Below are 14,145 nucleotides of genomic sequence, written 5' to 3' on the forward strand. Positions count from 1 at the left end.
GAATTGTTCGCACATTACAAGGCATTACAAATCAGTATTATGGTGATGGTGGTGGTTATTGCTGCGGCAAGACATTGGCTCTGATGTTGACCAGTAGAATGGTATCGCACGGGTATACATGCCCTCCCAGTTAGGTTGCATAGGTTTGTCGCATTGAACAGAGATTATATTGAAAAACAGGATTTCTTATTCAAAAGAGTAGTGAATCATATGATGTATTGGAATCCTGAATATAACCAACCTGCTTTCAGAAGAAAAAGTCTTGCATTACTTGTTGAATGTCCCTCACATTTATGAGGAATATAGATTCCTTACTGTTCCATCTGTTGGACAGCAGCAAGCAGTTACTATTCTTTAGTAACTCTGTTTTATATTTTCTAAATGATTCTGATAGGAAAAATGCTCAGGAAACATTATTTGGATCCTGCAATTTAATCTCAGTAATTAACTTTCCAACGTAGACAGTAGGATCCTACCGTATGATGTTTTCTTGAGTGGAGCTCAAAGCAGAAAAATAACTGTTTACCAGGTACCAAATGCTCTCTCTGATCATGGTGCACAATTGGGATAAATAAGACAGTGCCGTACAGGATCGATAATTCTAATTGGAAATCAGCTAGAATAATTTATGACTCCAGGACAAATGTTTTTAAGAATAGTTTACAGATGATGGTTGGAATAAAATTTATGAAGAATCAAATGCTAACATAAAATTTAATCTATTCCATGATAAATTCGTCTCATTATTTGGATAAATTCATGTCATTATTTGAAAATAGCTTTTCACATAAGCTAATCAGAAAAGATATTAAACAACCGTGAAAAAAAAAACTATGAAGTACTAGAGGGATTAAAGTATCTAGTGAGAGTAAAAGGAAAATGTATCTGCTGGCAAGAACAAGAAAAGATCCTGTAGGAGCTGCTCACGACAAAAATTATTAAGAAAAGGTACGAAAAATCAAGGAACATGCACATTATGTCAGAAACCAGTAATCCCAACAACAGTTTTAAGGCTATATGGAATGTAGTGAAATGAGAGACAGGACAACCAGCCACAGAACAAGATAACATCACTACAGAATGGTATGGAAGGGCTACAAATAATGAGCTGCAGGTAGCAAATATATTTAGTAGTCATTTCTTAAATATACTACAAAGCATAGGGACAAACAGCTCAAGAGAGAAATCACAGCAGTGTGTGGAAAAAGTAACGCTCAAAATTCAGTCGTATGAATGTATCACCAACTTCTCTTTCTGAAATTAAGAAACTTTTACGTTTTTCAAAAATAAAAGCTCATCTGGTTTGGGTGGGTTTCCAGTAGATTAATAGAGATTTGTTCCCAAATAATAAGCCAGGCTTAGCTGAAATATGTGATGCATCACAAACTCGAGACAGTTTTCCATAGCAAAGATGTCAAAACTGCTGACCTGCTTCACTGTTGACATCATTTTCCACAACCTTTGAGGAGGTTGTGTGTTGCAGATAGTATAGTAATATTCTCAGCAAATCACAGTGTGCATTTAAGGAGAGCTGCTCTTTTGAGAATGTCATTTACCTGTTCACTCACCAAATTTTACAAGCATTAAATAAGAAAACAATGCTGTTTGGTATTTTCTGCGACCTATCTAAGACATTTGACAGTGTGAATCACAGCATTCTCCTAGACAAATTGAAGTTTTGTGGGATTGATGGTATATCCAATCAGTGGACAATCATATCTAACCAGAAAAATGCAGAAAATTGTACTTAGTAGTTAAATCAATATAGTTCGGGGACATAATTATGACTGGGGAGAAATCATGAAGTAGAATTGGTTCCTTTTGCAGATGACACTATTATTGCAATTAATCTAAACTTACATACAGAAACAGAAGAAATGGTAAACAATTTTCTTAACCTGGTGCCACTTTTTGTAACATGAGTGGGTGTGCTGCGCACTTCGTATGCGTTTAAAGAAGAGCTGTCTTCATGTTATTGAGATAAACATGAATGAGCAAAATTGCAGTTTAATCATAGTGTAACTAATCAGTGGTAAAATAAACTTCCATTATATGAGCTAAATCACTGTTTAATTAAAAAATAACAACAGAAGCTTTCATTATGTCACTCTGATGCCTTGTAACAGTCTTACCTCACGGTAATGGCACACTTGAAGCATTAAACAGCATAGTTGCATCAGGTCACACCCAGCTGCTTATTAGATTGCTAATTATCTCATATACAACAGCCCCATTGTCAGATTGTGCCACTAGCTCAGAATCTGGGTCATTTTCTTGCATAAATCCTACATTTTTCATCACCTAGCATGCAGTTTATTTTATATTACTGCTGCTCACTTGGACGTATGACAGCACAACTTAGCAATGGATTAGCAGAAGTGATAATGAAGGAATAGGTATGGATTTGCAGAGTTAAAGCAACAATGGGACAGTATAAGACAAGTTACTTGTGGCTGGTGCATTTTATACAAAGGTGTGCCTGCTCAAGGGTTAAAAGTATCCTTGACTGGTTTTCTGCTATTGGTTCCACCCTCAGTTTTAAAAAAGATATTAAATATTCAGTTCTGCATATCTAGGGTTACTACACCAATGATAAGGAAGTAATAAATAAGGTGGAAACTTCAAAATTCTTAGGTGTCAGTACTGGTGAAAATTTAAATTGGACAAAGCAAGTTTTGGAACTTCTAAAACAACTTAGATCAGCCACATTTGCACTTAGGATCATTAAAAACCTTGGTGAGAGACAAATCGGTAAGTTGACATATTTTGCATCTTTTCATTCAATAATGTCACATGGAATATTGTTCTGGGGCACCTCATCTTCAAGAAAGGAAATCTTCATTGTGGAAAAATGTGTTGTAAGAATATGTGGTGTTTATCTACGATCATCTTGTAAACATCTGTTTGAGTCGAGCTTTCTGACTATTGCTTCATAGTATATTTATTCCCTGAAATTTGTTGTGAATAATATGCTACTGTCCAAAAGAAACAATGATGTACATAATTACAATACGAGAAGGAAAAATGACATTCATTGCTCCACATTAAGGTTGTCTTTAGCACAAAAAGTTTTGCACAGTGCTGCAAGAAAAAATTTTTATCACTTGCCTAGTGATACAAAATGTCTGACAGACAGAAAAATAAAATTTGAAAAAATCTTGGATAGGACTGAAATAGTGATCGCCGTAGACATTGACTGACAGTGTGCCATATAGGGAAACTTGGAATAGGCGCCCACTACAATGAGCCGATACTGATACAGAAAGCGCTTAGCAAAATCAAAATGTAGATGCTCCCATTGGCACTGCGGCATTGACCAGAGTGGAAAAAGATGCTTTCAGGGCTGCCTGTTGCTGAACTTAGTGAGTTCAAGCAGTGCTAAGCCATGTAATGTCCTCTTCTATGCCTGGCCAGTACACATGCCAGCAGGCCAAAACTTTGGTGTGAGAGGTCCCCCAGTGACAACATACAGAGGCCACAGTACATTATGGCATAAGGAAGCAGGAATCACAACCCAAGGAGCAGCGTCCTCTTTAGCAAACAAAAGAACTTTGTCAAACAGAGAGAGGTGGTGCTGAAGGGAGAAGTAATTACTCAAGGGATCTGATGCATGGCCCATGGGTTTCTGTGGCCAACTGTGCTGCACAAGAGAACTAAGTATGGCATGATGCTATCGTGGCACTAGTGATGGAAAAACCATTGACTGCATTCTGGTTCTCAATATATAAATAGAAACAAAGCAACTCATCCTGAGTGAACTCCGAGTCCAGCCCGATTGGAAAGCGAGATAAGGCATCATTGTTGGCGTGTTGTGCCATTGACTGGTAATGGATCTGATAATGATAACGGGAGAGGAAGAGAGCCTATTGCTGCAAATAATATGTTGGATTGTCCGTACGATTAAATGGAACTTAGAACCATACAAGGAAACGTGAAATTTCTTGAGGGCAAACAGTCACTAAAGCCTCCTTCTCAGTCTCAGAATACTTCTGTTGAGTGGGAGCTAATGCCTTAGAGGTGTAAGCAATTTTTCCTTCAGATTCGTGTGCGTATTTGTGCACCAACACCACGTGAAGACCATCCTGAGAGGCATCTGTAGCCAATACGAGATGGTGACCCGGCTGAAAAGTGACCAGACATTGGTCAGACTGAAGCTTAGATTTAAGGAAAGCAAATGCTCAGTTACAGGCTGGGGATCAGAAAAAAGGCATATTTTTACACAAAAGTGCATGCAGGGGCTGAGCAATGGTGGATGCTTCTATTAAAAACTTATGGAAACGCCTGCGATTCCTTACCAGAGGTCGGCCATGGCAAAGCCACAATCGCGTTGGCATGATGACGAAACAGCTTGACCCCTGTGTGAGAAACCTCAAAACCTAGTTACTCAATTGATGGCTGAAAAAATTGAGATTTGGCAAGATTGCACTTGAGACCTGCAAAACAGAAAACAGTGATCAGAGATTGCTTAGTTATCTTCATTGGAAGAACCCGAAACAACGATATTGTCGAGATAATTGATGCAGCCTGCTACAGAGGCTGTCAGCTGTTGTAAAAAACACTGAAACAGTAGGGGGTGCACTAGAAACACCAAAAGGCAAGTGTTGATATTGGTATAGGCCACAAGGTGTATTGACAATGAGAAGGTGCCTAGTAGCCTCATCCACCGTAAGCTGAAGGTACAAATCCAACAAATTAATATTGGAAAAGTGGTGACCGCCTAACAGTTGTGCAAGCAACTCGTCAGGGCAGAGCAAAGTGTATGTATCATGAACTGTGCATTAATCGTGACACTGGTGTCACTGCAGAGGTGAAGCTTACCCATCAGCTTCTTAACGATGACCAGTGGTGTAGCCCATTCACTGGAAGAAATACATCGAATGATATTGATTGACATTCAAATGGTCTAATTCACTCTGACAGAATCATGCAGCGCAACAGGCATCTGTAGCACTGAAAAACCGAGGGCGGGTGGACTCTTTTTGTGGTAATGTGAGCCTGAATACCGGTAGCACAATGGAGCCCAGGGGAAAATGGACACGAAAACTCAGAGCAGGGGCACTCCAGTTGCTGATATGGAACTTGATCTGACACTAAATTTATCTCATTGGCTATGGAGAAACTGAAAGCACTCAACGCATCTAACCCGTACAGGTCTGTGGTATGGGAATGATCCTTGACAAGGAAGGAGAGAGGGTGAACAAAAAATATGTAAGAGACCGGAGCAGAGAACTGACGTACGATTTGAATTTGCTGTTTACTGTAGCTAACCAAATTCCGTGAAATCTGTGTGAGGATAGAGGAACCCAAGTCCACGTATGTTTGTGCATTTACTAAAGTCACTGCTGCTCCGGTGTCCACTTGCATTTTCAGTGGTTTATTGAACCCATGCAAGCCAATAAACAGTTTGTTTGGGAAGACAGTCATTGTAGAGATACAGTTGTACTGTGTTGGCCACATTTGAAGAGGAGTTACACACCAATGCAATGTGGCCTTTCTTTCAACATTTATTGCAAACCGCTCAACACTCAAGGCATGCAGCATGCTCGTGTTGGACAAAGCAGTATGGGCAAGACAAGAGGGGGGCACAAGGCCACTGCTGTGACGTGTCCTGTTGCTGCTGTGGATGTAACAGACACTCCCTCATGTGACGCTGAGTCAAAGGTTGTACTGCTGCAATGACTTCCCTGTCATCTGAACACTTGCAGTGTGCCTACTGATACCTCCTCCCATGCAGCAATCTGATTGCCTGTGGCCTGTGACACTTGAAACGACGGTGCTATATTAAGCACATACATAAGTGTCAGATTCTCACATTGAAGTACTTTTTCATGGACTTCCCTATCCAGGACCAGACAAATAATATCATCATGCACCGTGTGATCAGTGTAGGATTCGTGGTGGGTATTAGTGACAAATTTACAATGATGCTTCAACCCGTGTAAGTCTGCAGCCCAGATGTTGTAAGATTGGTTTGGGCATTTCTGACAACAAGGAGTGCATACTTATGGCATACCATGCCTTTTTTCGTACTCATCTGCATTATGGAATACTAATTGGGGAAACTCTGCTGGGGGCAAAAGATGTTTTCCTCTGGCAGAAGAAAGCCATTAGATGTATTTTTGGTGTGAGCAATTTAACTTCTTTCAGACAGTACTTCATTGAGCACAAAATTCTTACAGTTCCCAGTCTATACATACTTAAAGCACTTATGCATCCCAAAGAGAATGCCCACATGTGTGAAAGCAGGTCAGATGTGCGCTCATATGAAACCAGAAATAGGAACTTATTAGACATTCCTTGGACACGTTTGAGTAAAATCCAAAATAATTTTTTACATGCTGGCAAAACATTTTACAACAATACATCACATGGAACGAGGGAATTCCATGAGAATAGATTTAAAATGGTGGTAGAGGCATGGTTGAAAGAGAAAGCATTCTATAGCATAAATGAATTCCTACATAATGAAAAAATATGATTCTCTATTATTATAAATGTGATTGTGATCAAAGAAACTGTAATTTATGTCATACAACCATACTGACCTTTTGTATAATCATATACCATATGTTAACTTTTGTGTAATCATTTGTACCACATTCTGTATAACTATGTAACTACTGAAACTACTGACCTTACGTATAATCATTTGTATAACCATCTGACGATGCCTATACAACACAACAGTTGTCTACAGGTAAATAAATATGAAACAGTAAAATTCTACATGTGTCACAATGAAGTGTTCTGTCACAGTAATAGGTTGAGATATGCTTGCATATTTCATCAAATGATAATCTGGCTGGTTCTTCAAAGGCACAAGTTGGCACAAACGATAAAAGCACAGCAAAAGCCAGGAAAGAAAGAAAGCCTTACACGGATTTGCATCATCCACACGAAAAACCTGGAAATGTTGGCGTAACCGTGTTTCGTAGGAGTTCCAATCTTCAGCCTATTCATCGAATGCTGAAAAGCGCAGTGGTTGCACTGACAGGAGAGCAACTTGCCACGAACACACAGATGCCACTTGATTTAGAGTGGTGGCGAGGGCCTGCTGCTGTTCCACGAAAGCTTGCTGCTGGGCATTGATACATTGAAGTATTTCTTCCATCGATATGTTTGTCGGGTGACTTAGCACTGACACTAAAATGCATAGAAAACATAACCCTCATTTGTCACCAAGTTTGCTACAGCAGGAACAAACACGATTTACGGCATGTAGTACTTTGTATAGAAACATGTAAGATGCAGTAAAGTACAGTTTGTGGGCAGCACTGAACACCTTGAGTGGACAACAGTAACACAGGTTACAGATTAGACCAAGCACTCATTTGTGATTGCTAAAAGAGTACTGTTTCTTTGGTGGCTCACCAGAGCATGCAAAGGGACTGATCAAGGTCGCCTCTCTAATTGCCCTGTGAACTGTAGTCCCCCCACTATGTAACTTTTGTTACAGGCATTTGCTCAACAAAAGGTTTACATTTCACTGACCAGTTTCCATTCCAAATTTACGATGGTAGCAGAGCAATGAATGGAAATAATGCTGCAAAGCAGACAAGAAGATACTTCAGACCATGAACACCAATAGAGCATCTGTTAAATACACTGCATTAAGACAAGTAATTCCACACAGTGGACAATGGTTAAAATGGTCAGTGTGGTAAATATTGAGAAATCCTCCTAAGCATGTTGTTGAACATGTTTTGTTTGTTGGTATTATCATCTCAGCCAATATAATCAAATGTTTCTGGCCAATTTTCAGTTCGAATGAGAGAGAGAGAGAGAGAGAGAGAGAGAGAGAGAGAGAGAGAGAGAGAGAGAGAGAGAGAATTAAATGCGGTGTCTTGGTACTTATTCTTTTCTCACGTAAGAGACCTACTTCTCAAAGGCAAAATAAAACTTAATATGATGGAACATTATCATTGCATGTAGAGTGAGATAATAAGGCGCTCCTTTTGGAACCGGTAAAGGAATGTGCCATTTACATGTTTCAGTGTTACTACAGAGGAGAAAATTCTTGACTGATATATTCGTTTACTGGCACTGAAAGTTAGGAAAAATCAGTGACCTTTTCTGCTACAGGCATTACAAATATCCAATGTATATAACCTAATCACATTGGAATTATCTGAGACAAGACTTCCCAGCATGAATGGCATTTCAGTTGCTTGTTTCATAAGCAGGCTTGTAATACTACTTGGAGATGCAGAACTTACATCTTCCACGAACTGTGGAAGTAGCACTAGCAATGACTCCCACTAGACCTGAGACAGTTGTGTGAGCTTTTTTTATCCTTTCTCCTTTTTTTCCCCAGCTGTGCTTTAGTTCGAAAACCAGTAAGATGCTGTCAGTTCTCTTTATTCAGCTAAGTGGTAATCAGAACGATGTTTTTTACTCTGCATTCTTTAGAATAGTTGGAAACTACATTTCATATAGTGTAAGGAGTATGTTTTCTGCTCCACCTCCATTGTTCCAGTCATAAGCCATGGATTAGTGGTTATAACTAGAAAGATTTTGGTGATACAGTGTGTTCCAAAATTTCTTTTACAGCCTTCTAGGGGTTGTAGATCGGACTTCATACATAAAATTTTGATAAGTACCCCATGACCAGAAATGTACTTTGGATATAAAATAAGTTAGAAGATCGTATCACTTTCAAATTTTTCTATTTCATGGTACAGTAAGTAATGGTGAAGCTGCACAATGCATGTATCGAGAACATTTTGTTGATTGCCTGAGTCCGCCATACACCATTTTCATCTGACTACAACAGTGGCTGCAAGAAACTGGTATGTTCGCAAATAGGAGGGTTGACTATGGTGCTCCAGAAATGCACACGAAGGTTTGTGGACCTTGTGTATGAAAGCAGGCACGCAGAAACACATTGTGCTACGAATAGGAGGGTTGCCACATGGAGCAGCTCCTGTAAAGCACTCATGTCGGAGCTCACTGTCTCTGCTGTGTGTGCATCGTGGACCAAGAGATGTGAAAGTAATTCAAACTTCAAAATTATTTCCCATCGAAACAGTAAATTTCTGCACATAGATTCTTCATCAAAACCTTATCTACTATGTTTACTCTACTACTCCTATAAACTTGTAATAGAAGTTGTTAAATGCCGTGAATAATTTTAAGTTCACCTGAACTACAAGTGTAGCTGCAGCATGTGAGATGAAGGTGGCAGTGAAGAGGTTAAAGAGGACATAATATGGTGAAGTTGAAGCTGTAATTGGAATAAGGCAAGTCAGGACACGAAATCTAACTAAAATTAATGATGATGAACAGTAATTATACATAATGATATAGATGTGCTGGAAGATGTCACACATTTATTTCTTTTATTGAGGCAGCTTTGTAGGGTCTGTCACTGGTAAACACTATTAGAGAATCAACCAGATGAGCTTGTGAGTACTTTACTTTATGAATTGATTACATCTATATCTACATGGATACTATGCAAATCACATTTAAGTGCCTGGCAGAGGCTTCATCGAACCACCTTCACAATTCTCTATTATTCCAATCTCATATAGCGCGTGGAAAGAATGAACACCTATATCTATCCATACGAGCTCTGATTTGCCTTATTTTATAATGGTGATCGTTCCGCGCTATGTAGGTCGGTGTCAACAAAATATTTTCGCATTCAGAGGAGAAAGTTGGTGATTGGAATTTTCGTCACAATGAAAAGCACCATTCTTTTAATGATTTCCAGCCCAAATCCTGCATCATTTCTGTGACGCTCTCTCCCATATTTCGCAATAAGACAAAATGTGCTGCCTTTCTTTGAACTTTTTTGATGTACTCCGTCAGTCCTACCTGGTAAGGATCTCACACCGTGCAGCAGTATTCTAAAAAGAGGGACGGACAAGCGTAGTGTAGGCAGTCTCCTTATTAGGTCTGTCCTGCCAATAAAATGCAGCCTTTGGTTAGCCTTCCCCACAACATTTTCTGTGTGTTCTTTCCAATTTAAGTTGTTTGATTACAGATGCTGCAATAAAACAAAGTTTAATTTATTTGTGATCATTACAGTAAATTACATATGGTTATGTTGAAGATCAATTTTCTAATTAAGTGCACATGTTTGCAACTGCGCTATTGGCAAACAATGTGAAACATCTATTCAAAATTCCTACCAGGCTATATACGAACTAGTTTTGCTACTGGTAGCATCTCCTCATTGTGAATTGCATAGTGTGTTGTGTTTGCTGAAAATGTATGCAGTCTAATGATGTCTTGATTCATATCCTGTAATAATGTTTCTTGTTTAATAGACAGCAGTCTTTTTGCTGAATATAATTATTTCACATCAATTGTAATGGTGAGTGTCTGCATTGAGTCACAATTTGCAAACTAATCGTGATGAAAGCTCTTGTCAGTGGAAGGGAGAGGGAAGATTATGAAACTTCCTTTCTGCCTCTTATTTCATGGTAGTTATATTGATCTTACTGTCTAGATGAAATTAATCTTCTGTACTGGAATTAAATTACTTAAAGGTGTGAGTTACAGAGAAACTGGAAGAAATAGCACAAACATGATTGTAGGTTCATGTGTGGAATTTTTTTCTCTTTGTGTTTACAGAATGATAAAGAGGGTTTTTTTCTTTTTAGTTCTTTTGAGGGTTTCATGAGTGATTTGAAATGTTGATTACTATCTGCAAAGTTGGCAATCTGAAGTAGTGAAATTCGTTTCCAGTGTAGTTCATGAAATACAAATATAAACTTACAGTGGAAAAAACATCTTCTTGACAAAATTAAAAGATGTAGTAATGTATACACTGTTTTCCAGTGTGAATGGCGACAGAATAATTGCATTGAATAAAATAAAATAAAGCATAGATAGATCTGCCTTTAATGAACATAAATGATGGTTTTTAGAATAAGCAGATTCATAATATAAATTCAGTAACTGCTTTGATCTGAATGGGCTTATAGTCTTACTGTTGTTATTTTTTGTTATAGGAAAAGACTGTAGCATGGAGCAGATGACAGGCATCAGGGAACAACAGGAACAACTTGCCCGTTTACATTTTGATTTAGGTGCACAGCAAGAACTTTTCCAACCACTAAGTGATGAGGGGCTACGTGCTGGACAGGAAAATATGCAACGTCTTATGGACAGACTAGAGCAGCTTAGCATTTCAATTGAGAGGCTACATTCATTTTCTAGTGATAGCCATGATAGCTGTTTGTTACAGGATTAACATACAGTAAATTACATCTATGCAATTGTGTGTACCATTATCTTTGGCTGATCATTTTGATTTCCATACATAATTTGATGGAAAAGTATTTTGTAAATAATTCTGTTTACTTTGTTATTGTTTGTATATGAAAGAAACTGACAATAAGATGTATAAATCCTCTGTTTGTTAATTATTTTCAGCCCTGTTATTCCTGTTCCAATTTTAGCATGGTTGATGTACTTTGCATTCACTCTGCACAGATAGGATAACATCAGAGAACTGTTTTTACACATTTCAAGACCATTAAAAGTATTTCAAATCTATCTTAAAACTTTAACCAAAGTGTATTGATGACTCAACACTTATGCTTTTCAGTCTCCTTTGATCCAAAGGCCATTATAATTATTTTACATATTTGGCAGGAAATGTGATCAAAATATGTAGGTTACTTTGAAATTAGTGTGAGTATGGATGTATCTGCAGGTCACATCTCAGCAGCTGTCGAATGAATACTCTTACTTGTAATTTACTCTGAGTGTGCTAGTCTCTATGTTTGTTTCCACCTACATTTGTTACTGAGTAGCATCTCTGATCTTTTCGTTTTGCAGCCTTCTCTCTCTCTCTCTCTCTCTCTCTCTCTCTCTCTCTCTCTCTCTCTCTCTCTCTCTCTCTCTCTCTCTCTCTCTCTCTCTCCCCCTCTCCCTCTCCATTTTCTTCTTTATAACAGTCTTTTATATTTTTCTTCCATAATGAACTCTCAGAATTCATTTTGCTATTTATGCCAGTACTGTCTTACTCTAATCCTGTAAATTTGTGTTGTAGTCATACTTTCCTATTTAACTGGTACAGGGCAGTATTTAATTTAATTATTTGTATATTCTTTAATTACTACTACTTCCTGTAATGTTTCCTTTTTATTGGACTTCGTGTATGTGTTCTTCCTTATACTTTTTTTTACCTTTTTTGTTTTGTGGGTGGCTGTGTTTTTTTCTGGTCGCATATTGCATAATTTATTTCTCTGCTTTTGGGCGTAGATGTCCAGTTTTGTCGTCTTAAATTGAACCTCTGTTAAGGGAACATGCTCGTGAAAATGACCAAAAATTTGAAAAAAAAAATTCTTGGCCTATAGAAAAGAGCATTTCATGCTGATTTAAAAAATGTGTAGTGTATGGGCAGTATAATTTTCTGTTTGTTCTGAAATTGAGGTTGAATGTAACGTTGCACAGGGGCCATGCCCATCTGTCAGTCTGAAGTGCGTCAGAATACGTGATGCATTATTTTGTTCTTTCGTTTTTTTCTGTCATTAGTTACGGATCATTAACACAGGTGTATTCTAGAGGGCACTGACTCCCGGAACCAAAGTACAGGCATATCTAGAAGGCTATGGTTCGAATGTAAACAAGGATCTGAGAATATGATTTTGGAATTTCATTTGCTTGTAGTTTTGTAGTTATTGTGTGTTGTTTTGTTTCTGTGTGTATGTTTCCTGTGCTTCAAATGCCAAGGGTAAAGAAATTTAGCCCCAAACTTAAGTTTCGCAGCAACCAGTTCCAAACACAGCCAAATAATACACATCAGTTGCTTCAAAAAGTCGCCCGCAGAAACTTCGTCTACAGGCAGTGCTTCTAGATGTAAACTTTCAATTTCTGAATGTAAGAAGAACAAGCCTAGTAGTATTGTGAGCAGCAATAATAACGGAAATGTTAGTGTGAACCTAAATATGCTGTCAAGACTTTTGGAAAGTGCTGTGAAATGTAAGGACTGCAATTGTGGAGATAGTATTGACGTTTCTGAGAACATTTCTGCAAGGAAGGTCTTTCAAGTCTGTTAGTGTTTGCCTGTAACTCTTGTAAGATGCACAGTGATATTATGACCTTGCCAGTAACTGATAGTGAACATTACAGTGTAAATATTCAGCTTGCTTATGCAGTATGATTTATTGGAAGGGGGAGGAGAGCTGCCCAGACTTTTTGTGAAGTGATGGATTTGCCTCCACCTCCACTGAGGTTTGACAGATACAATAACTTAATACGTAATGCTTTGTGTGGTGTAAGTGAACATTCAATGAAAAGAGCAGCAGAAGAAGCAGTAGCCTTGTCTGAGAATGCAGACATTGTAGCAGCATTTGATGGATCTTGGCAGAAGAGAAGTCACATTTCTCTGAATGGGATTGTAACTGCCACATTTATTGAAACTGGTAAGATACTAGATTATGAATATCTAACAAAGCAGTGCCGGGGTTGTTCAAGTAAATTTATGTGCAGCCATGTATGTGTAAAGAACTTTGATGGCCCAAATGGGAACATGGAAATGAAAAGAGTACTAAATATTTCTAGATGGTCAGAGCTCAGTCGTGGTGTGAGGTGTGTGGGCTACCTTGGGGATGGAGGCTATAACTGACAGACCATATGGGGAGACACTGATAAAAAAGCTTGAATGTGTTGGGTATGTACAAAAAAGAATGGGAGCTCAGCTGAGAAAATTATGTAAACACTGCAGTGGAAAAAAACTGTCAGACGGAAAACACGTAGGTGATCCAGGTCATCTTACAACAATTGAAATTGATTCTTTGGCTCATTATTATTGACTAACAATAAGGAGAAATGTATGAGATTTGGAGAACATGACATAAGCTGTTTGGGCAACATGGTTTCACAGAGTGTCAACAGATGAACCCCACAACATGGTTTGTGTCCAAAATAGGAACATTGGTGGTGCAAGTACTGGTTGAGCAATGCTACAGGTGTACAGTATACCCACAAGCATTCCTTACCACTTGTTGTAATGGAGGCAATTAGTCCTATATATAGGGATGTGGCAAATAAAAATCTACTTAGGAAATGTATGCATGGTCAGAACACAAATGAAAGCTTCAACAGCTGTATATAGGAGAGAGTACCCAAAACTGTATTTTTTGGGCTGACAGTGCTGAAGATTGGTGTAATGGATGCAATAATAAC

At 38.4% G+C, this 14,145-nt stretch overlaps 1 protein-coding gene across 6 annotated transcripts in view; it reads left to right on the top strand.

The window, feature by feature from the left end:
• Window positions 1-11,365, top strand: part of LOC126298518 (coiled-coil domain-containing protein 28B) — a 47,603-nt gene extending 36,238 nt beyond the window's left edge. For all 6 annotated transcript variants that reach the window (XM_049989874.1, XM_049989871.1, XM_049989875.1 and 3 more), the window contains one exon: window positions 10,962-11,365. In XM_049989874.1, coding sequence (XP_049845831.1) covers window positions 10,962-11,203 — 242 coding nt within the window. In that variant the 3' untranslated portion in view covers window positions 11,204-11,365. The remainder of the gene's footprint in view (window positions 1-10,961) is intronic.
• The last annotated feature ends 2,780 nt before the right edge of the window (window positions 11,366-14,145 follow it).

The sequence above is a fragment of the Schistocerca gregaria genome, chromosome X, assembly GCF_023897955.1.
Source record: "Schistocerca gregaria isolate iqSchGreg1 chromosome X, iqSchGreg1.2, whole genome shotgun sequence".
NCBI classification, from domain to species: domain Eukaryota; kingdom Metazoa; phylum Arthropoda; class Insecta; order Orthoptera; family Acrididae; genus Schistocerca; species Schistocerca gregaria.